This window comes from Phoenix dactylifera, unplaced genomic scaffold (genome assembly GCF_009389715.1).
Source record: "Phoenix dactylifera cultivar Barhee BC4 unplaced genomic scaffold, palm_55x_up_171113_PBpolish2nd_filt_p 000797F, whole genome shotgun sequence".
In the NCBI taxonomy this organism is placed as follows: domain Eukaryota; kingdom Viridiplantae; phylum Streptophyta; class Magnoliopsida; order Arecales; family Arecaceae; genus Phoenix; species Phoenix dactylifera.
Genome location: NW_024068164.1, coordinates 81487 through 103584, shown reverse-complemented (window position 1 = coordinate 103584; position 22098 = coordinate 81487). Strand labels below are relative to the sequence as shown.

Here is a 22098-nt window from a genome sequence, read left to right as displayed (position 1 = left end):
AATAACGAGAGAAGAGGGGACTTAGAAAGAGAGGGAGAGAAGAAGGTCGTGCTTCCGGGCCGAAGCTGAGGAGCGGTTTTCTTTGGAAAGCAAAGAGAGAGTAAGAGATGGGGAAGAACGTGTGACCTCTAACGACGGGAGAAAAAGAAAGAGGCCGCTACTTCGCCTCAGCTGCTTAGGGTTTCTGCTAAGCTCCGGTAATTCCACGCCCCCTCGCGATCTATTCCATGTATTTCTTCCGTTTTTCTTTGTAAATTTCTTCTGCTTTTGCTTTGCCTTCGTCCCTTGTTATCGTTTCTTGGAAGACCGTGGCTTCTTTTTTTCTCTTTATTTCTTGGTTATGAATCTCTCTTTATGCTGTTTGCTTCAGCGTGGCGGAGGTGGCGATGGGGTAGGGGTTCGGATTTTGAATAACGTGGCATGAATCTTGATTTTTCTTTTGTTTCTCACCCAATTTTGGATTAATTTTCGGTTTCTGATTTTCTTTTTGCCGAATTTGTCTCCGGAATTTTTTTTTAATATAAAAATTCTAAATCCCCCTTCCGATTTGATGAAGTTTGGTATGCTGATTTGGAGTTTATCTTGCGATTTATTAGCGTTTCGAGTTAGGGTTTGATCGTATTATCATGATTAGGCTTGTTTCTTTATGGGTGTCGTTGAAGATAAGTTAGCATGAGATTCTTGATTTTGAATTTTGAATCTAGTACTGTAATTCCTCTCCAAAAATCTGGTACCATTGTTTTATTTTTTATGATATGCATGATTGTGTTTGGTTAATCTTTTTTTTCCCTTAATTTCTTGATTACAAAATACATTGTCGACGGAACTGCTTTAAGTTTTGGTTGAATTGTGGGCACCAATTGTCTCTCCCCCCCACTTTGTACGATGTTTTAGTGAAAAAAATACCGTCTAAACTGTGCGTATGAGCTAGATAAGATTCCACCTTCATTTGTCAGGCTTGGAATGTGATTTGCTTTATTGCCTCTTCGTTCTATTTACAAATATGTTGTGGAATGATATTGAAACATTAGCGAATGCTGAAAAGTTCTCCTGCGTTTGGTGATTGTTATCTGGTTAAAGTACTGTGTTGATGTTGACCAATGTTATAGGGTGTACCGACTCTCCAAACAGTTGTTCTGTTATGTACGTGTATTCAATTCCTGGTTACTTAGAAGTGATTGATGATGATGAAACGTAATGGAGAACTATTCACTGATGGAGAACAGAAACACAATCTTTCTTTTGTCTTTCTTTATTTGCAATATTTCGCCAAACGAAGCCAACAACTTCTCAAGTTTTTTGGTCTGGGTTGGTTGTTTGTTGTCCACATATGTTTGCATTGGCTTTGTTCCTTTATTAGCATTCTGGATTCCCCCCTATGGCATCTTCCTGTTGCAATGCATCCTTTTCCCGATTACTCCATTTCTGTTTCAATGCATCTTTTTAATATTATTTTTTTAAATTTTTCTTCATTTTTTTATTTTCAGGATTCTTTCTTTGAAAATTTTCATGTTGTTTCCGGTTCATCAGCAGTTGATTATTGTTCTTGTATTATCCCGATGCATCCTTGTGCCCCAACATGGACAGAGTTAACTATATTGACAGCTATGGCTTGTCACGTTGTTTTGAAAACCGAAGTAAGACAGACATGATTCAAGGAGGACAAATTGGAGGAAAAAAATGAAAAACAGATATTACGAGCTGCTCTTGGATGAGTTATCATTGGAGCAGTTCCTGGATGAGCTGCTCATTGGGAGTTTAGGAAAATTCCATAATAAAATATTCTGTTTCTTTTTGAATTTTGCGAGTCCTTTGTAATTTATTGATATTGCATAATTGCATCGACCATACGTTGAATATACAGTTCCTTTTCCTTTCATCAGCAAGGCTTTTTAAATAAGATTTTGATGCTGCTGATTTAGAAAATCTTCAAGAAGCTTCACTAGTCTCTTTCCTCTGTTTATAGCGAAGGTTTTGTAGCCATGTCAGGTTGGCTTGGCAAACAATTCATGTTGTCAAAGTTGGGTTTGAACCTTAAAGGTTCTTGAAGTTAATATGCAGGTTAGGATATTTGAAGGATTGACATATTTCAAAGTTGAAGGAACCTAAACCTTAATACGCAGGAGGATTTTTATATATTTGAATTGATTGGGACTTGATGCATGGTGTTTGGAATTCAAGGAAAAATTTATTACAGGAGGTAGGGTCTTACACAAGGATTAAGGATGTAATTTTTGATACAGAATTTAAGGATTTTTAGGGATGAATATGAGAATTTTAAGTTTGCGAAAATTTAACAATAATCCTATCATTTGCACAGACTGTGAAAGTTGAAACTAATAATATAACTTAACGGAAGGCATGAGGTGGTTTAATTGATGATATGCAGAGGTAGATGTTTGCAGGTGGGGATTTGAAAGCATGATAATGATACATAAGATGAGTAAGAAGAGATTATATAAGAAGTAACGTACTGTTGGCATCACATCAGCAAAGTCTCCAGCCACCATATATAAGAAGTAAGAAGAGATTATATGAGTGTCCTTATTTTCTAATTTCTTTTTTGTTTTTTTTTTTTCGGGGGGGAGAGGGGCAGGGGTGTAACATATGGATATGATTGTCAAACATGCATATTGGTCAGGACATTGAGCCAAACATGCATACTTGTCAGAAAATTAATTAATGATGATTGATAAATATCAAAACTAGAATTTAAAAATTATTGATTTGTGTTATGTAGTAATGTAAGGATGCTTATGGTAAATGTTACTAACACTTGCTTTATGAGTCATTTCATAATTGAATAAAAACAAGGAGCCGAAGATGTTAGGGGCTACAGCTACGCTTTTGTAGCACCGAACATGGTTCTGAGTACTCAAGACATTGTGTCTGGAGAGGTCCCTTCACTTGCCTTAGGTGGCGAGTGGAGTTGGGCTCTTGTGTAGCGTGTGTTTTCGGTTGCGTGAAGGCGTGCTTGGCCTCTGTCTGGAGCGGTGGATGTGCCGATGGCGTGGAAGGCTGCTGCTGGGTTCACTGGATCAAAGAAATGACATTCGATTATACTCTCCTCGGTGACGATATCGTCATCGGGGATCAGAAGGTAGGTAGCTCTATGCTATAGAAAGTGTCTTGCACAGATTTGGGGGTCAGCCTTTCGATGTCGAAATCGCTGGTCTCGGATATTGTAGCCTTGGAATTAATTAGCAAAGAAATTCCGTTCATATAGAAAAATAGTTCATTTTTTAAGTTCTCTTCCTGTGGCTATATGTACATGTTGCATATTTAAGACCTTTACATTTTTCATACAAGAAGCCATTACTCTTATTAACAAAAGCAAAATAATCTCTGCTTCAGATTTATTATATGTTATCTATTCTTTTGTTTATGGACTATAATCTTCAAATTTTCACATATATGTTTAATTTCCTCATTCTGCCCATCATCCATTTTTTTTTATTGATTTTGCTACATGGTGCATTTGAGCATGTTTCTGACTAATAACATCCTCTATGATAAGGCTAAGTAGTGCAAGATAGTGTCATCAAGCCATTTGAAGAATCAAAAAAAAAAAAAAACACTAAAGTTGATAATGGCACATCTAATAAGACACTCCAGATCTAAAGGTACAGCTAGAGTTAACAAAACTTATAACCTTTTGATCAGTTTTTTTTGCTTGATTGATGACCTTATAAAGTTTTTGTTTTTTTTTAAAATGAATCCCATGGTTTTGAGATTTTTTTTCTTGAAATTTTTATTTCTTAATACTTCCTCAAACAAGTTTCAATTTTGCACATGCTACTTTCACAACTAAACTGGAAAAAAGGGAGTGTTCTCAGTCCTTTTTTATCATTCTAAGTTTTTATTAATATGCTTTGGCTAACAGATCTAACAAAGGAAACAAAAAATGTAGAGTGAAAGATATTTGACTTTCTAACTTCACCATTGTTCAGAAAGGGGAAAAATTGGCTGTTGAAATCAGTTTTGTCCAATCAATTTTCATTTTTCAGTGAGATTGCAAATGAAAAAGAATTTGGCTCTAGTCTGCCTTACTAGCCAATTTGTGGTGCTTTGTCAAACACTGTTTCTGAATCTGCTTTGATTTGGCCAGCAATTATCTAGTGTTTTTGTTTTGAGTGGCAGTATTATCTCTTCTCTGACTTTTGTAACTATACTACCAATTTATTTTCAATTAGGTAATTTTTCATCCCATTTTTTTTTGCTCTCTTTTTAGAGGTCTGTGCTGTTGGTGCTTAGTTATGTTTTTCTATAACAAATTCCAAACTATGATACTTACTCGAATTAATTAAATCCGCTAAAGGTAATCAAAATTTTAAAACTATGTTTTTTATGAGAATAAAACTATACATATGTTATTTTCTGAGAAGCTATCTTAAAAAGCATATACTTGTGTTTAGTGTAATTTTGAATTTTCCTATTTAACTCTTGTTCCTTCCTATGCATCAAATGTACTATGGATGACCCAGATTTGTTCAAGGTTCCTGTGTGCATTTATTTATAGGGTTGGATCCCCATCATCATTTTTGAGATAAAAATAATTCTTCAATTCCTTGAGCAATACACTAACTAAATTATGAAATTTTACATGAAGTATTTTGAATCTTTATCTTTATCAATTTTCAAAATATCTACTAATCAGTTTCTTGAACTGTTAATTTACTTATAACTAGTGGATCAGTGATTGTCAAACAATTAAATTGGGTACTAGAAAGATTTTGTACTCTCTGACTATGGCAAAGACTACATCTGGCTCTCTAATGTTTAGTTTCTTTTATCTGCATTGGGTGATGGAGCAGATTCATATATGAGTGGCATAGCAAATCTCATGAATTTTAAGAAGACGGGAGCACCAAACTGGTGTCTTCATATTTAAGTGGCATAAATAAAATGCATAACTACTTTTAGTTTTTGCATTCAATATGTATTCATTTATGAATCACAAAGCAATAAATTGTAAAAAAAATATTGAATTGGGGTTGTTTTTGATAATACATGGGACAACAAATTATGCATGATTGGAGAGTGGAGAAGAAGCAGTAGGTATCAGCTGCATGAGCAAAAGGATTTTAATGAATATGTGTTGCCCTAGGTAAATTAATTCAGTTACTAGGATCATCGTAATAGTTTTAGATCATGGCATCTTTTATGTGAGATAGACCGTGGATGGAAATTTTGGGACTGCTGATTGTGCATTCTGTGTGAGCTTAGTTACTATTAGCAGTCTGATGGATCTATATATACAAATATCTGATGTACACATATGGAAGTACATATGCACACATACATGTAGATATGTATACAAATGATAGTATTGATGGAAGGTGCAATTGTATCAAATCATGAAAAGAAAAGGCATGCATGGAGAGCCTTGAGAATGTCGTGAGTGGTTGGTTCAGGCGGAACCGGGATTTCGGGTTCATCTGACATAGTCAATACATGTAGACAGGATTCTATTCATCGATGAAAACGCGCTTTAAAACTCAATTTATTCTAGGAAAATAACCCTCGATTAAGAAGTGAAGTGAGGCTTTCCAGGCCGAACGAAACGCATGGCCAATTCCTCAGAAGATTCTTCCACAATGGACTCTGATGACAAATCCGGTCCGATGGCTGTTCTCCACAATCATCTCTTGGAAAGAAGAGAAGAAAGGAAAAGATGGGAAACAGCCGGAAGAGCCACGATAGGGTCTCCTAGTTTCAACTCTATCAATCAGATCAGAGGAAAATGCAAAGCGGAAGCTCGCGGGTCTTAGTAGTTCCACTTCTTGAGCCGCTCACTTAGCCGATCCCGAATAGCCGAGGATCAAATCAAGCATTAAAGACATACCCGAACCCGCCGATGAAAGTGGTACGTGAGTTGGGTTTAGAACGTCGTGCGGCGTGAACTCTGATTCGATCCGGGTATTCAATCCCGCCGCAAGGCCACAACGAGCGGAACGGAACTTCTATTTCGGCTGCAAATGAAATCACACTAGGCACACCAAGCTAAAAGTCAAGTTTGAGTGCTGTGTCCTGAATAGTTTTGACATACATATGTTTATTTGGTTAGCACCTTGTAACCCATATTGTTGCCTCCTATTAGATGGCACTGCATGGATATAATTGTTAGAGAATTGAGCGTATAATTATGATGTGGCACACTGGTTAGAGCCAGACAGATGCAAGCAGAATCTTTTTTTTTTTGGCGCCTTTGGGTGGGGGTGGTTAGGCAGGATAACACGCCACTTCAACCTCAGCCACCCCAAAGTTTTTTTAATAAATATTTGATCAGGTATTCTTAATGTTTGGCTATAGGTTTAATAGACTGCCCCTTTCGATCAATTGTGTTGACATTGTTATGACATTCCTTATCAGTTACTTCATGGATTAAACTTGTATAGGCTTTGTAATCTGCCCCAACAATCAAAGGGACTAGTTGTCAAGTTGCTTCGTGGCTCGTAGTTGAGTTGCTTTAATTTTTTAATAATCCATGAGTTGGGAATTTAAAGGAGGGTTGCTGTATTGCCTTCTTTAAACAATAAGGAGGTATTTTCATTTACTCCTATCTATCAACAGTTATACATGGACGGTCTGGATTATATGTAGTGATTTTCAGGAAAGTCAAACCCTCCCATTGCACAACTTGCACCCACAATATTCAGAAAACAGAACTCTTTTCTTTAAGTTATGAATTCAACTCTAAGTTGAGTTTGGAAAAAGAAGAAACTAAACTTGCACCCATTGCATAACTTTTTCATATCTACGTTTGATCTTTTATGATATTTTTTGGGAAAAAAATGATTTTGATGCCCTCCTTTTTTCCCCTTTTTCATCAAAGAAGAGGAAGAGTAATGTCTATTTTCTTGATTCATATATTTTATATTTTTAATTTGTTTTATTTTTTTCTCAATTTTTATTCATATTATGCTTTTTAACTCACTTGTATATCTGAAATATTTTGAAATTCGAATACGGGAGCAATATCTTCTGCTCTCTCTTTTTTTAGTTGCTTGCACCTTCCTCCTAGAACCCACCCCGACCAAAATAAACATAAGTAGCGCTAAAATCTTGGATCTGGCAGATTGGCACCAATGTTACAGGTGCATCTTGGCATGCACTTTCATTCTTTAGAAGTACATTCTTGTATACAAACATACACACGCCTCTATACATACACGCCCCTCTATGTGGTGACATGCTTTAAGGGATGAGTCCTTTGTAAGTTTATTTATATGGCGTTCTGTTGTGTTGGAATGGCGTACACTCCAGCACTTCTTTCCTGAAATTGATTCTATCAAGCTGGGATCTTAAAGGAAACTTGGAGACCGACCATGCATGCTTTGCTGCCCATCTTTACATTTTTGCCATCTGTGTCAACTTAAATATTAGAGCGATCTAGCATGTACACCAATTGCTGGAAATTAGGAAACTCATCATTCTTTAGCTCCTCTTTATCAACTTCCATGTAATATTTTAGTTGATATTTAGAAAAGAAGGTATTCTCTGAGTACTGAGTTGTACAAATGTCAACAGCCATGATGATAATAAATTGAATCTCTCGATTGGATGCTAGCGGGGTCCTCAATGCGGTGTTAGTTACTTAGGATGCTGTTTCATTGAAATATGACCTGTGGAGATCACAGTTGTTTGTACTGATAGTCTGCAACTTCTTTATTACTTTTTCTTACTCTTTGCATTTATTGCACTTGTTTAAAATAGTGCATGAAGTATCCTTCTATGGTTACATGCGTTACTAATGCAAGTAAAGCAATATGTGATGGCAGCAACTAACTAATAAGCATTATGCTAAGGAAGATTATGAACTTTGTGTCTGATCCAGTAGAAGTGAAATATCTGTGATGGGTGGGTGGACAGGTTCCTAGTGAGTTCATGTGCTCAGAGAACTGTCATCTTTTGAAGTGTATCCCTTGTGAACATTCTTCTGCTTATTTTTTAAATTTAACATCCTTTCCAGAACATGCGGCAGATGAGGTATAAGAGGTTGCGTTCTTTGTAAAAGTGAACTCTTATAATAGTCACTTTCTTCTTGAAACGTATGGCTTGCTTGATGAAGATTTTACATGCAAGGATGTTAGACATCGGTAAAATTCATTTTTCATTTGAAGTTTCTGGCTTCTAGAATCACTGCATGGGTTAGTGTATTACTGTTTAAGAATTTGCATTTTGAAATTAATAGTTCATCAACATGCGTTATTTGTTGAAGATAATTATGATGATGGCTTATATAATTGGTCAACTTATCAACTTATGTTCACTGCAGAGAAGAAAGCCACATATACTTGGTCTGAAGTTTTTACCATTGTTTTCTCCTCACCTTTTTCGGGGGCTGGATGCTTTAATAATAGCATGTTGCATGGATGGCATAGTTGAAGTTTATAATCTTCTTGTGTGAAACAATATGACACTAGAAGATTTCTTTACTCTTACTGAGATGAAGAATGGCCTTTCAACTCTTGCAAGAGTTGAAGAGCTGATTTCAGTGATGGAAAGGCAGAAAGATTGTGTTACGAATAATGCAGGCGATACTGCAAGACAATGGTCAACTGTTACAGGCACCTTAGCAGCCACAGAAAACAAGGACTGTCTTAAACATTTTGTTGAGTTAAATGGACTCTTCTTTCTCAATCATTGGCTTCAAGAAGCTTTGAAGTGTAGTAATGATGTCAGTAGCAGTACAATGGAAGAGGTAATAAATTCAATACTTGGATCCCTTGAGAGGCTTCCACATGACAAGGAAAAGTCAACTGCTTATGGAATTTGGGTCACTGTTGAACAATTGCTAGGTCAAAATAACCCTAGCATAAAGGAAAGGGTGAAGAATTTGCTCGATAAATGGAACAATAGAAGGGTGGACGATGTTAGTAACCAGGATATGGAGAATGGCGGGACATGCCAAGATAACCAGCACAAGCCTTCAGCTGATGCAAACACAGTTGATGTTGTACACTCACTGCAGCCAGTTGACATTTCTTCACACAATGTATTGCCTCAGGAGGGGAATTGCACGGTAGGCTTTGCTGGGACTGAGTCTCGCCACCCAAATTCTACAAAATGCTCTGACAGTCCCCAATTGGATACAATCAATGATGTAACAATTTCTGCGCCAAATCAGACCATGCCAACTGAGTCTCCAAATTCAGCAAATGCAAATGCAAATGAAGAAGAGATTAATTCACTGGGCTCCTCCCATGTGTCAAATTCTTTTCAGGAAAACTTTGCTATTACAGAAGAGTCTTCTGTCACAGTAGTGGAAATGGCCTCTGCTCGCTTATGCAGATCTACTGGTGGGGGCGGAAATGATGCTGATAAAGATTCTGAAGCTTCAGAATTAAATGATGTTGATGGTGCAAAAGAGATGGAGTTGGAGGTAGAGGTGAATATAACGGAAGGTGGCCTATGCAAAGCTAGTCAAAAAGAAAGTTGTAATGCTTCGTCATCTTCTGGTGTATCTGTGTCTGTACCTGCACAGATGAAATCCACTGTATCATGTGATTTTGATTCGCGGGAGAGCAAAAGTTGTATGTCAAAGAATTCAGAGCCTCAGCCAATGATTAAGGGTGCTGATTGCGGGTTGCCAAAGTATCTAAGTACCACAAAGGAGCTCAATTGTGTTGCTCGTGTTGCCAAGGGTTCTCAAGATTTGCCCAGCAGTGCATGCAACCAAAGTAAAATAGATGGTCCTGAGAATTCTATCCAAAGAAAAGAAGATGTGGGAAGTGATAGCAGCATTAAAGGGCATTGCAGTGAGGGAAAGCTGAAGGTGAGCGAGGGAGTTAACCTTGGGATCCTGAGTAGTTCTTCAAAAACAGTGAGCATGAAGGTTACGGATAAGATGGACAGGTCGGAAATGGAACTTGACTGCAGGGAGATTGATGCATTGGAAGTCGCACGGCAAGTTGCTCTTGAAGTGGAACGTGAAGTTGTTGACTACAGAGAGCCATTCTGTAGCTCTTCTCCTGATATTGATTCAGGGGGGAGAGTGGAAACCTGTAGCCCTGATTTGGCAGAAGGCAAACTGGATCAGCCAGTGATGGAAGAACTAAATGGGAACAAGTCACCGACTGGGAAAGATCTTTCTGATATTGCCTCTTCTCCCAAGGATGATAATCCAAGAATTCCAGTGCAAAGTGGAATTGATACTGAGAGACATGAGCAAGTTTTCAAACCTGAGCTGACTTCAGTTGCTCGAGAAAAAGAACGTAAGCTTGACAAGAATGTATGGGACTTTGATCTGAATGAAGATGTCTGCAATGAGGATGATCACTCAACTAACTCCATGCATAACAATCAAGTCAACCTGTCTGCGCCCAAAGCTATTGTTGCTGCTTCAAAAGGAGCTCCAGAATTTTCAATTAGCCCACTTCGCTTTGAAGGTGAACTGGGTTGGAAGGGTTCTGCTGCCAGGAGTGCTTTTCGCCCAGCATCTCCTCGAAAAACTCCAGATGCTGAGAAGACAAATTTGGGTCCACAAAACAAAACGAACTTCCTTGAAATAGACTTGAATGTGGCCGAGAGTGAGGATAATGTGGCTGATGAACAAACATCTGTAAGACAGATACCTTGTTCCCTTGGCTTTCCTTCTGGGGAATCTTCTATGGAGGTTAGTTCAAGAAGAGCAGAGAGGCTGAAGCTGGATCTTAATCGCCTTGGAGATGAGGATACGTCACCGCATCCATCATCATTTTGGAAACTTCATCGCCAGAACGGAGATCAGTGCCTGTCCACTGCTTCATCATCCTCAAGGCATCCTTCGATGAGAGATTTTGACTTAAATGATCACCCATCTTTATTTGACATTGGCGGTTCTCATAACCTGAATAAGTCATCTTCCAAGGCCTCAGGCATGTCTGGAAGCTCCGAACTTGATGATCCTGTTGTTGCAATTATGGGATCGAGGGTGGCTGTGGAAAAGAAGGATTATGGGAACCAAACTCGGCAGTCATATTTGGGGAATGGACCAAGTTTAGAGCCTGCTGTCTCTGCCCGACAGGTGCAGCCTTATGCTCACATGTGGCCGCCTGCTTATGTATATAATGGGCATGCCACCGGTCTTGCCATGCCTTACCCTCCAGCACAATATGGACCTGGGAGCATCCCGTACATGGTAGATTCAAGAGGGGCCCCTGTTGTGCCACAGATACTAGGCTCGGCAGGACTGAGTGGTGCACGCACTGCCGTGCCCCCTTTTCTTATGAGTGTGGCTAGTGCACCTGTGAGTGTGAACAGGATTGGTTCTTTGCCATCAGGTTTGGATTTGAATTCCGGCATGACATTTATGGACAGCGGAAACAGGGAGCCAGGGGATTTTAGGCAGGTTATGCATGGACACAATGGTTTAATGGAAGAGCAGACTTGGACTGCCTCACAGCTTGCAAGTTCCCAGACGACACTGAAGCGCAAGGATCCAGACTCTGGATGGGATCCTCGAAGTTTGTGCTACAAACAAGTGACATCTTGGCCGTAACATTCTCTCAGGCTAACGGTTTTGTTTTGTGTTTTCTTTATAATTTTATCTTTCAAGGTTTCTTCGTCGTGGGAGGGGTGCCTTGCGTGATCGGAGAGTTGTTCACAAGATTGGTTCGGTGAAAGATGAATCGACCGATTGACATGTGGGAGTGGCTTCAGAAAAGGTAAATTGAATAATGTTGGTTATACTTAGCTCAGGAAATTTAATTTCCGGAAAAAAATGTTAGGTATTTTTGTTTCATATTGGTTTTCTCTCTTTTTTTAAAAAAAATTTTTATTGCTTTGTGAAGGCAGTCTCATCTAGTGGAATCTGGGATCATGCATCTGTACATTCCTCATAATTATTTTAACATATTGAAAGAATTTAGGTTCTACCTGAAAGGCTTTAGTTCTGGTTATCTGTGCCAGTATAGTGAAATATTTGCTGTATTTATTTTAATTATAAAAAGCCATGCGAGAGTCTCCCCGTCTCATTGGGTATTGGTGCAATTTCCTAAAATTTTGTTCATTTCCGTCAACTGCTGAGGTCAAACTTCATTTTTAAGGTAGTTGATTTGTTGTTGTGCGATTGTCGGTAGTGGAGAAAGTATTCTTCACGGCTGGATGATGTTCGAACTGAACATTATAACAATTCGATTATGTGTTGGGTAATCGCCTTTCCTGGATTTCATTAATAAAAGAATAATATATGGGTAACTCTATGCTGAGTTGGAAAGTGCTAAAGTGATGCAGCAATTTTTTTAAGAGAAAAGTTACATAATCTGTTGTTAACCTTCTTATTTCTCCGTTGACCGTCAGTTAGTACATGATGCCGGTTGTCTACGTTATTTTGTGTTAATGAGCTGCCATGAGAGAGTTAGACAATTGTGCAACTCTTTCGTGTGATATTTTGTTGCCGCATGCTGCAATCTTAAAAACTGCCGGTTGCTCTCAACCAAGAGGGGTTCAACTAGTCTCAATGGAGCTAGGGTAAAAGTAGATAGGATAATATCCATATTCATATCTATTAAAGAAAATTGATATGGATTTGGATAGATAGCAATTTGAACTATATTCGAATATTTAATTTTATTTGAAATCTTATTTAATTTTATATAGTATTTATAAATTTTTAACCAAAATATATAATTATACGAATATGTTATTAATTTGATTTATGATGTATTTAGTAATAATTTTAATTTTATAGTTATACATTAATTATTTAATTTATATTCATATTTATGTCAATAATTTCAGTATTTCATTTCTATCCGTATCCGTTTAAATTAAATATATTAATATAAATTTTTTGCATTGTATCCATATTCGTGCTTGCATTTGTTAAATAAAATAAATATGGATATGGACATACTGGTATTTGATCCGTATTCGATATGATTTTAGCTCTAGGTGGAGCTAAAAAAAACCTTAGTCTGCGTCTGTCTCCTTGCTTATAATGGCCTGGTGACCTTTCCATATAAATTGCTTGCCGGATGGAATGATCACAGATTAGGCCACTCTTCATTGATGGTCTGAAACATGCCTCGATGCCAAGGCCGAAGTAGATGGCCGGAAAGTCCCAAGCTTGAGCCTGATATCAGCAGGCCCAACCGAACTGAAGCATTAAAGCCTTTAGGCTTAGATATGGCCCGACCCAAGAAATCCTTGGTGCTTATTCCCCTTTCCTTGATTGCCAAAAACTGGAGGATGACCCCGACCTCCCTAACCGTCGATCATTCTTGCGTGCGTGTGTGCGTGTAAAAGCGGTGAAAAGAGTAAAAGCGGCAAAGGCACGGAGGGTGAGAGTGATGACCGTAGTCACGAGGGACGAGGTGACGGGATTTAAGGGGCTCGAGCGAGGACTCTTGCTTCAGCTATGCCTGTCCGCTTCCTCAATTCACATCATCTAGTGTCGCTGCTTAATGACGTGTTTGCAAAATTTAGATATATGCCAATTTTTTTCCTTAGCTGTTTTTTGTTCTCAATTATGAATTGATGTGCTGTGCTAATTAGTCAGTCAAACTTTGAGTTGTCCTAGATCTTGGAGCAATGATGCTAGGATGTTGTGAATTGAGGAAGCGGACACAGACAGCTGAAGCAACCATGATTCATTTTAATCATACGAGAATTATAGACGCGAGGTTCTTGTTTACTCATTTCCAATTATCCACCTTGTAGAGTAGCATGGTACTCTGTTGTAGACCAAACGTGCCGGTCTAGGATCCGAAACAAATACCAATTAAATCAAGCAAAGAATGGTGAAAGAAAATTTTGGAAAGAGAAATAAATTACTCAAAAAAAAGGAGGACTAAAATAATGGTTTTGCTCTATTCCACAAAGATGTTTCTTCAAAACTTTTCTAGCTCTATTAATGTAACTCTCTCCTCTCTTAATAAAACTACACTCTATCTCCTACTTAAACATAAAAATATCAATATCTTCTACTAAAGAATGAAAACATCACTAATTCACTTCAAGTTTAAAAAAACAAAATTAGATATATTGAGCTTAAGCTTCAACTTAATTTAACGTAGATTTGAATCCTAACAAGACTAAGATTTGGTAATGAATCTCAACCCTCTCTCATTGGAAAGTCCATGCCCATAATATTGGACTTGTTGAAATTGTGAAACATCATATCAAACATTGCCAATATTATCATAGTAACAACAATATATAATAACTTATTGAACCAACAATTAAATAGTAAAACTTCTTTGTTGGCCTAAACTACAATATCTTCACTTGCTCATCCTTTTCGATGCCTATTTTGGAGTGGATGATATCCTCTAATATTTATTTTCAACGCCGACTCCATTATTAATATGCGAAGGTTTCATAAAATATTTAGCTTATATTAACAAATACCAAGTTGCTGGCTACAATCATTAAAGCTCCATAAAATATTCCGAACAAATAAAATAAAAATAGTAAAAAAAATTGGAGAAAATAATGAATTACAAAAAAAATTAAAATAATAATTTTACTCCCTTTGCCCACGATAAATGAAAACCTCGATCCATCTGGCTGAAATATTGACAGTGAATACATATTTGTGAGAGCAGGAGACCAAGTCAAAAAAGAGTTAATGCGCTTCCTGGTAGCAACAGGTTGATGCGGACGCCCGATCCCCTCGTCAAACGATCCACCGACGAGGTCTCGGCGTGACCTCCGCCGCTAAGCGACGCCGGGTAGGTGGCTGTCGCCGGTCCCCCCTCGCAAAGAATAATAAATGTTTCCAGGGCTGCGACGCGGATGGAGGGTCTCAGTCCATAAGGCTTCCTTGGAACCGTCCCCGTATTTCGGCGCAAACGACGCCGAAGGCTATCCATGCTGACGAAGTGACGCTGGACTTGGACTCGGAGTCGGGACCCAAATCCTATTGGCCATATCATTAAGCCTCTCACATGGAATTTAAGTGCTAAAGAAAAAGGCAGATGCCGGCAAATCTTTTGGGTCGTTAGTGGTCATTGAGGTCATTTTTTGGGCCCACAATCCAAATCTAGGTGCGATACTGCCCACTGAACTTAAGGGACTCGTAGCTATGGATTCTTGGGTTTGTCGGGCGGACATCCTTCTCCTTGGCACGTGTTGGAAGTGAGGTCCTATATTGGAATGGGGATGGTAGCACTTTAATCATGTTTTAAAAATAAAAAATAAATCATAAAAGAGAACTTTTAGATAATGAGATCTAGCTTTTCTCTTACTATATGTAATTAAAATTCCAAATGATCGTTAATTATTCGATGCTCTCCGCTCCGCGCAAAAGACTCGAAAGATAAAAAGAACAAAAAAAAGAGTAGTTATTAAGAAAGACATGAAAAGAGGGAGTGTCTGTTGATTTTATTTCCTATGGTATGTTTTCCCCCTCTGTCTTCAAGGTCTCCCACATGCTTCTTATCTGCCATTTATGAGTGCAAGTTTATGCAGAGGTTAATAAGATTGCTGACCTAGTGGTAGCTTTTGTAACATCTCATGCAAGAATTATGCTTGGAAGTTGGAAGGCAATGAGCCTGAGGGTCATCATTACCTTGATGTTATTGCACTTCTCACTGGGGTATGGTTAGGTATGCCACAAACTAAAAATTTAGTTTTCACTTTTGACCTGTGGGCAGGAGACAGCAAATTCTGAGACTTGTGATCGCCATTATAGGTTCAACAATGCATGGGCAAATTATCACGAGTGCAGTTTTTTACATGTCATTCGGTGGTAGCCTAAAGAAAATGAGAACAAAGAAAGCTGTGCCAAGTATTTATATCAGATTGCGTTTAATTTTTAAAATCATTTTATGTCCAGATAGAATGACCGAATAATTCTGTTTTGGTTGATATTTCCAATTAAGATATGCTGCACTGCAAAGAAAGACCGAGAGCGAAAATTAGCCCTGACCTCCCTCAAGCATTTTGTGCAAGTGGCTTCATTGGACTTCCCCTGTTTTCTTATGGCCATATAACTGAGAGTGGTCCAAGTTATATTTTGGCGTTAGAATACATCTAGGATTGAAATGATGATCTTATGGTCAAATTTGAGTTCTCTCACGAAAAAAACAGAAAAAAAACAGGTGGGTTTCCAATATTGATGTTGATATTAGCATTAGAAAAAGAGGAGGCAGAGGGTAGCAAGTGATTGATTATCTTATCACCTAAAAGAAAAGATGACACATGATACAATGTAAATACTAAGTGTACAAATGACCGATATTAATTAAATCGTTAAAAGGCACATTGGATATTGGTGGTGGGGTCATAGTTTCTTCCACTCAAGAATATTTTGTGTAACTTCAATGTTTTATGATATTATCACACGATATTCCCTTGTAAAAGTAGACAATCTTACAATCTGATGTTAAAGAACAAGCATTTGCATTGTTTTTTGGTAGAATGTTTCATTTGGAGCGCATACAACTAAAACCTTAAAGACAGGAAGTTCAGAATCTTGCAGCAAGACTTAAATCTGCTTCATGTCCCTATCTCTGCTCGCTCCCCTCTCCAAACCAACAATGAATCGAACCAAAGAACCGTGATCGAACCCAAAAGCAGGGGGCTGTGCAAAACGGGATAATACTTCATTCCTCCTATTACATGACAAAACCTGTCAAACCAAATGACACACAAGATAAATATTACACACCAGAATTAAAACATCAAAACTCAATAGTGCCGAGTGCGAGAGCCCATACTATGTGATACTAAACATGCAACCAGCCCCTACCCACATTTAGGCGTAGCCCTCGCCCCACCACGTGAGCAAAGGAGAAAAAGGACACGACCCCTAATAATTTACACTGTACCCCACTCTATCTTCCTTGCAGGCCCCCTTTTTCTTTTTCCACTCACCTTTCTCGCACCCTTTTCTGCTGTCCTCGAGAGAAGACCTGGATCAGCCCGGGCCGGGCCGGACCTGATACGGTTTAATATCCAACCCGGCCGGTCTCCTCACCAACCGACCGTATTGCGTCCTCATAAGGGCTGGATCCGCGAGACCACGATAGGACTCCGGACCTCGTGCGTCCCATCCGACCATGTCAGGTACCCGTGCCCCAGCCCTCCGTCCGCCCCGTTACCCTCCCCAGTCGCCGTCACCGTCACAGCGAAGCTCCGTTTCTTCGCCCCCGCCGTGAACGCTAGCTTCCCCGGCCTCACCGTCACCGCCACTCCCTTCCCGACCACATCAACCTTCGCTTTGTACACCGCCTCCGCCTTCGCCCCCACGTTCGTCACCGTCCGCAGCACCGTCTTGCGCTGGGCGCGGCCGCCTGCCGCCGCCGTTCCGTCGAAGGCCACCGAGATCGAGGGGTAGTTCAGGTTCTCCGCCGCCGGCCGCTTCGCCGGGCAGCTCGCCGGCGCGTGGGTGATCACCTGGATCGCCTTCGGACCGTACCCCAGGGCGCAGAGGAAGGCTACGTAGTCCTGGTCCCCGAGGTCGTACACCAGACCGGGGTCCATGGCCCGGTCCAGGTTCAGGTGCCCGGCCCCGAAGTCCAGCGGCGTCGCGGCCCCACCGGTCGACTCGTCGGTGATCGGCTGGGGCCGGTTGTCGATGAGGTTCGCCGTGGTCATCATGGCCGATCGGATCGCCGCCGGGCTCCACCCCGGGTGAGCCGATTTGAGGAGCGCCGCCGCGCCGCTCACGTGGGGACACGCCATGGAGGTCCCGGAGAGGATGTTGAACTCCGTCTTCCGGCCGTCAGAGTCCAGCCCCGTCGGCCCCACGGCGTCGGTCCAGGCGGCGAGGATGTTGACCCCCGGGGCGATGAGGTCCGGCTTCAGGAACTCCGGGCTGAGGCCGTTGGGTCCGCGGCCGGAGAAGGAGGCCACCACGGGGGCAGGCTTGACGCCGACCACCGTCCCCTCGAAGGCCATGGTGGCCGTGGGATTGGCGGCGGAGGAGACGTAGGCCTTGATGGCGTCGCCCTCGTCCGAGCCGACGGAGCAGGCGGGCAGCACGTGGGCGTCGCCGACGAGGCCCTCGCCGTTGGAGTTACCGTTGGCGAGGATCATCGCGGCGCCGCCGGCCTCCTTGACGACCATTCCCTTGGCCACGCGGGGGCTGCTGCCGCGGTCGCAGATCACGATCTTGCCCTTCACTAGCTTGGGATCCAGAGAGTTTTCCATGCAGAGGGAGGCAGAGAGGCCGCCGGACTGGCCCGGGTACACCAGGGGAAGCATCGTGCCCGCGAGGGGCTTGCCGGAGTAGAGGGAGACCCCCGCGAGGCGGCGTCCATCGCCGAGGACGACCTTGGCAGGGAAGCTCCGGTCGATAGTGCCGGCACCGACGGTGGTGAGCCAGGGGGCGAGGTTGGTGACGGACATGGGGCTGGGGCCGTCGTTGCCGGCGGAGGAGGAAACGAAAACCCCTTTAGAGACGGCGCCGTAGGATCCGACGGCAATCGGGTCGAGGTAGTAGGGGGCGGCGACGCCGTCCCCACTGCCGATGGAGACGGAGATGACGTCGACGCCGTCGGCGACGGCGCGGTCGAAGCCAGCGAGGATGTCGGAGTCGAGGCAGCCGGCGCTCTTCCAGCAGACCTTGTAGACGGCGATGCGGGCCTTGGGGGCGACACCCTTGGCGATGCCGGCGGCGTAGTTGGCCATGCTGGCGTGGAAGACGTGGCGGCCAGCGGCAGTGGAGGCGGTGTGGGTGCCATGGCCGTCGGCGTCGCGGGGGGAGCGGAACTCGACGGTGTCGTTGATGCCGGCGCCGCCGAGGGCGGCGTTCGAGTCGTGGCCTTGGGAGAAGTAGCGGGCGCCGATGAGCTTGTGGTTGCAGAGGGAGGCGGGGAAGCCAGGGCCAGTCTCGCAGGCGCCGCGCCAGCGGGAGGGGACGGGGCCGAGGTTGCGGTCGGAGAAGCTCCGGCGCTCGGGCCAGATGCCGGTGTCGAGGACGCCAACGATGACGTCAGAGCCGTAGTCGGAGTCTGACCAGAGGCCGACCTGGGTGCGGAGGCCGAGGAACTGAGGGGAGCGGGTGGTGTGGAGGCGGCGGAGGCGGTCCTCGAAGACGGCGAGGACAGCGGAGTGGCGGGCGAGCTCAGCGGCGCGGTCGGGTTGAAGTGATGTGGAGAAGCCGTGGAAGACGGTGTCGTAGACGTGGAGGAGGGGGAGGGGCTCGCCGCCGCCGGCGAACGCCGGGGAGGCGTACCAGTGGGAGTGGGTGGGGAAGATGGACGGCTTGGAGCGGTGGTCCACCCGGAAGATGTAAATCTTCTTCCGGGAAGCGGTGGTGACGGCTTTCCCTTCCTTCGCCACCGTTGCTAGGGTTAGGGTTAGAAGGAGGAGGAGGAGAAGGGCGAGATGTGATGAAGAAGCCATGTGAGTGAGAGTGGGAAGTAGCGTCAAGCGTGCAGTGTGCGATATTGTCTGTTGATAATATAGACTTTAAGCAGTGGTACCCCAGCAGCAGTGGAATTAACACACGAAAACTAGAGCTTGGGTGGTGGGTGAGTGAGACTGCCACCAGATGGTGGGGTAATGGGGGAGGAGATACGGTTTAAATATTTGGGTAAACTTTGCTTGTTTTGTTTTTGTTTTTTTTGTTTTTTTGTTTTTTTTTTTTTTTTTTTGGCTAAACTGGGTGATTCATACATAGCAGATATGAATACACCCTATAGAATTAGAAAACAAAAAGTTCCGAAGTGTTCCGGGCATCTTTCTCTCCTCGGCCTATAAGGTACCTCCCGAGTGGCACGCTACATACGCTGCCGCCCAGTTGGCCGCCCCATTGACCTCACGATACACATGTATAGCCTGCAATGTAACACCCTCCCTCGCCATCATCCAAATGTCACGAAGTAGGGGATGGGCACCACCATGACTGCTCGGGCCCCTACGGATCTAGCTGATCACCGTAGCCAAGTCACCTTCTATAAGAATCGAGCTCGCGCGGAGCATCCGCCGTGCGTAGGACAGACCCATCTAGACCGCTCGCAGCTCTGCTCTTGGAATCGAAGTATGAAAAAGCTGATAGCCTCTTGCTGCGCATCAAAATCCGGGCCTCTAACAACAAATCTGGCCCCTGCTGCTTTGCTTGTTTTAGGGCACAGATGTAGGAAGTTTTTTTTTTCTTTTTTTTTTCTTATCTGTTGTCAGGGATGAGTCAGCCATGATTCTTCGCAGGCCTGAGGGAGGGTGGACAGGGAACAGGTGGGAACCGGGGAATCCAGCTTCACTTCTTCCTAGTTCTAATTTAAAAAAAGGTATTAATTTTGTATAAAGAAAAAAGAAAAAGGAGGATACCGAGTGCCTTGAGTCTACATAAAAAATACATAAATAAGATTATGACAGTTATTTTTGGGTCTAAAGGTTTTCCAACGAACCACGATCACTCCCGTCGCATTCGCATGGAAGGGGACAGATTTGTACCTCTCGCGCGAAAGAAGGATTCACCATGGCAGAAATGAAGTAGCCCCAAATGGTTTGAGATGCGTGCAAAAAATTAATCATTTTTTCCTGCAAAAGATGCAACCCAAATCCATGTGGAAGATAGAAATGATTGTGATCTTATATTCCTCTTCCCTATTAGAAGTTATATCATTCATAGTTTGATATACATTTGTTTTTAGAGATGTTTTCTCCTGTCTCCTTCTTAGACTAGGAACTGAATTATGTGATGGTATGTTCACTTACCAGGGGAATAGCTATAAAGAGGCGAGGAGGTGGGGATGAGCAAATGCACGGGAAACCATATTTTAGTGGTGAAATAGGTGTTTCTAGCTCATGTTTGGAGCGTGCACAATGTTTAAATTGTTTCTAGCGCTTTGTTATAAACAAGCATCTAAGAGACAACGACATCATATCATCTTCTTTAAATTCTTCTCCAATCGAATTACCTCTTTGAAATAGCTAGTTGTTATTCAAAATCTTTCGATCCAAGTCAATCTTTGGGTTTCTGATAATATATGATGATTTCATCCATTGTCTTTAACAACAAGCTTCTTCTCACCTCTTTAATCTTTCCATCCCAAGCGCACCTTTGGCTCTTCTTTTCTCGCAAACTGGCGCTACCACTAGAGCCCTAGGCGCCAAAAGTAAGCATTCATGTCTGCCATGCTCGAAATCTTTTTTCTCCATCAACCTTCGCTTTCAAAGTTTCACCATCCAGACTTATCTATTGACGTCATGCAAGGCCTTCCCGTTCAAGTTGGCATAGATTTAGGTAGTTGTGTCAGGCTTTTAAGTATTATTATATCTTTGCTCGTCAATTGTACGTCCATAGTTTCGTGCGCACTGAATTTGGTATGCTCTTTTGCTAACTAATTCCACTAATTGTATGTTCATTTATGTTTCAAAGGCAAAGAAAAGCAATCACCATTGCTTGCCCCAGGCCTATGAGAGCTAGACGGAGAGTATGTTGAGCACCCAGGACATATCCTTTGATGGAAAAAAAAAACTTTCTTGCAAAAAAAATACAATATTAAAGTTACGAGTAATAAATTTGATTATCTATTTTATTCGCAATTTCTATCATCGATTTAAGTTTTTTCTTGATATATGAATTAAGGTTTATCCTAACGATCGCACCTCTCTTTGGCAACCAGAGTATTTGGGTATAATTTTTAGATTTGTTTGTTTAAAAATCTGAATGTAAATAATTAAAATATAATCTAGTCTCTCTCTCCTTCTCGCTTTCCAAAAAAAAAAAAAAAAAATAATCCCCTGGGCAGCATATTTCACGTAGCATGATCAAAGGCTGCTGGCCCACCACCTTTCTAAACCCCCTCCCCAAAACAGAACAGTCGTTATTCACGCCTCCTCCCTGTTCTTTTCTCTTTCGTTTCTCCCATCAAAATCATATTCTTGGAAAAGGTGGTGTGAGTTTGCATCCATTAGCACCAGGAGGTGCATGAGAGGTGCCGAAGTATAACCGTGGACCATTCGTTCCATTAAGCGGTGTCGCCCTCCCCCGTTGCCATCAACGAGCTTCGGTTGTGGCTATCGACGCAGAAAGAACAGCATTTTACAATAAAAATGAGAGCAGTCTCGATGGAAGAGGCTGGTCTCCAACCGTTCGTACGTCTCTGTCTTTGAAATTTATCAGGAATTCCATTTCTTCTCTCTCCTTTCCTACATCAAAGCAATAGAAAAATAATTATTTTTCTTTACTAATATTAACTTCTGCTGCTCCAAATAGTG

The 22098-nt window shown here is 41.9% G+C and overlaps 2 protein-coding genes across 3 annotated transcripts; one reads left to right on the top strand and one right to left on the bottom strand.

The window, feature by feature from the left end:
• On the top strand, positions 1-11960 carry LOC103700927. Of its 2 annotated transcripts, XM_039120385.1 has the most exons (3): positions 1-197; positions 2815-3100; positions 8279-11960. In XM_039120385.1, exon 3 carries the CDS (start codon positions 8417-8419, stop codon positions 11480-11482), a length of 3066 nt encoding a protein of 1021 aa, XP_038976313.1. In that variant the 5' UTR covers positions 1-197; positions 2815-3100; positions 8279-8416; the 3' UTR covers positions 11483-11960. The 2 variants fall into 2 exon arrangements, with proteins under 2 accessions (XP_038976313.1, XP_008781048.2); XM_008782826.4 differs by lacking the exon at positions 2815-3100.
• A 4354-nt stretch (positions 11961-16314) lies between these two features.
• Positions 16315-19428, bottom strand: LOC103700878 (subtilisin-like protease SBT1.6). Its single transcript, XM_008782773.4, has one exon. The coding sequence runs from the start codon at positions 19276-19278 to the stop codon at positions 16927-16929; it is 2352 nt and encodes a 783-aa protein (XP_008780995.1). The 5' UTR covers positions 19279-19428; the 3' UTR covers positions 16315-16926.
• Between the last annotated feature and the right edge of the window lie 2670 nt (positions 19429-22098).

Bases quoted from the DNA above. Each gene is read 5' to 3' on its own strand.
- LOC103700927 (XM_008782826.4), top strand. From the start codon at position 8,417: ATGACACTAGAAGATTTCTTTACTCTTACTGAGATGAAGAATGGCCTT.
- LOC103700878 (XM_008782773.4), bottom strand. From the start codon at position 19,278: ATGGCTTCTTCATCACATCTCGCCCTTCTCCTCCTCCTCCTTCTAACC.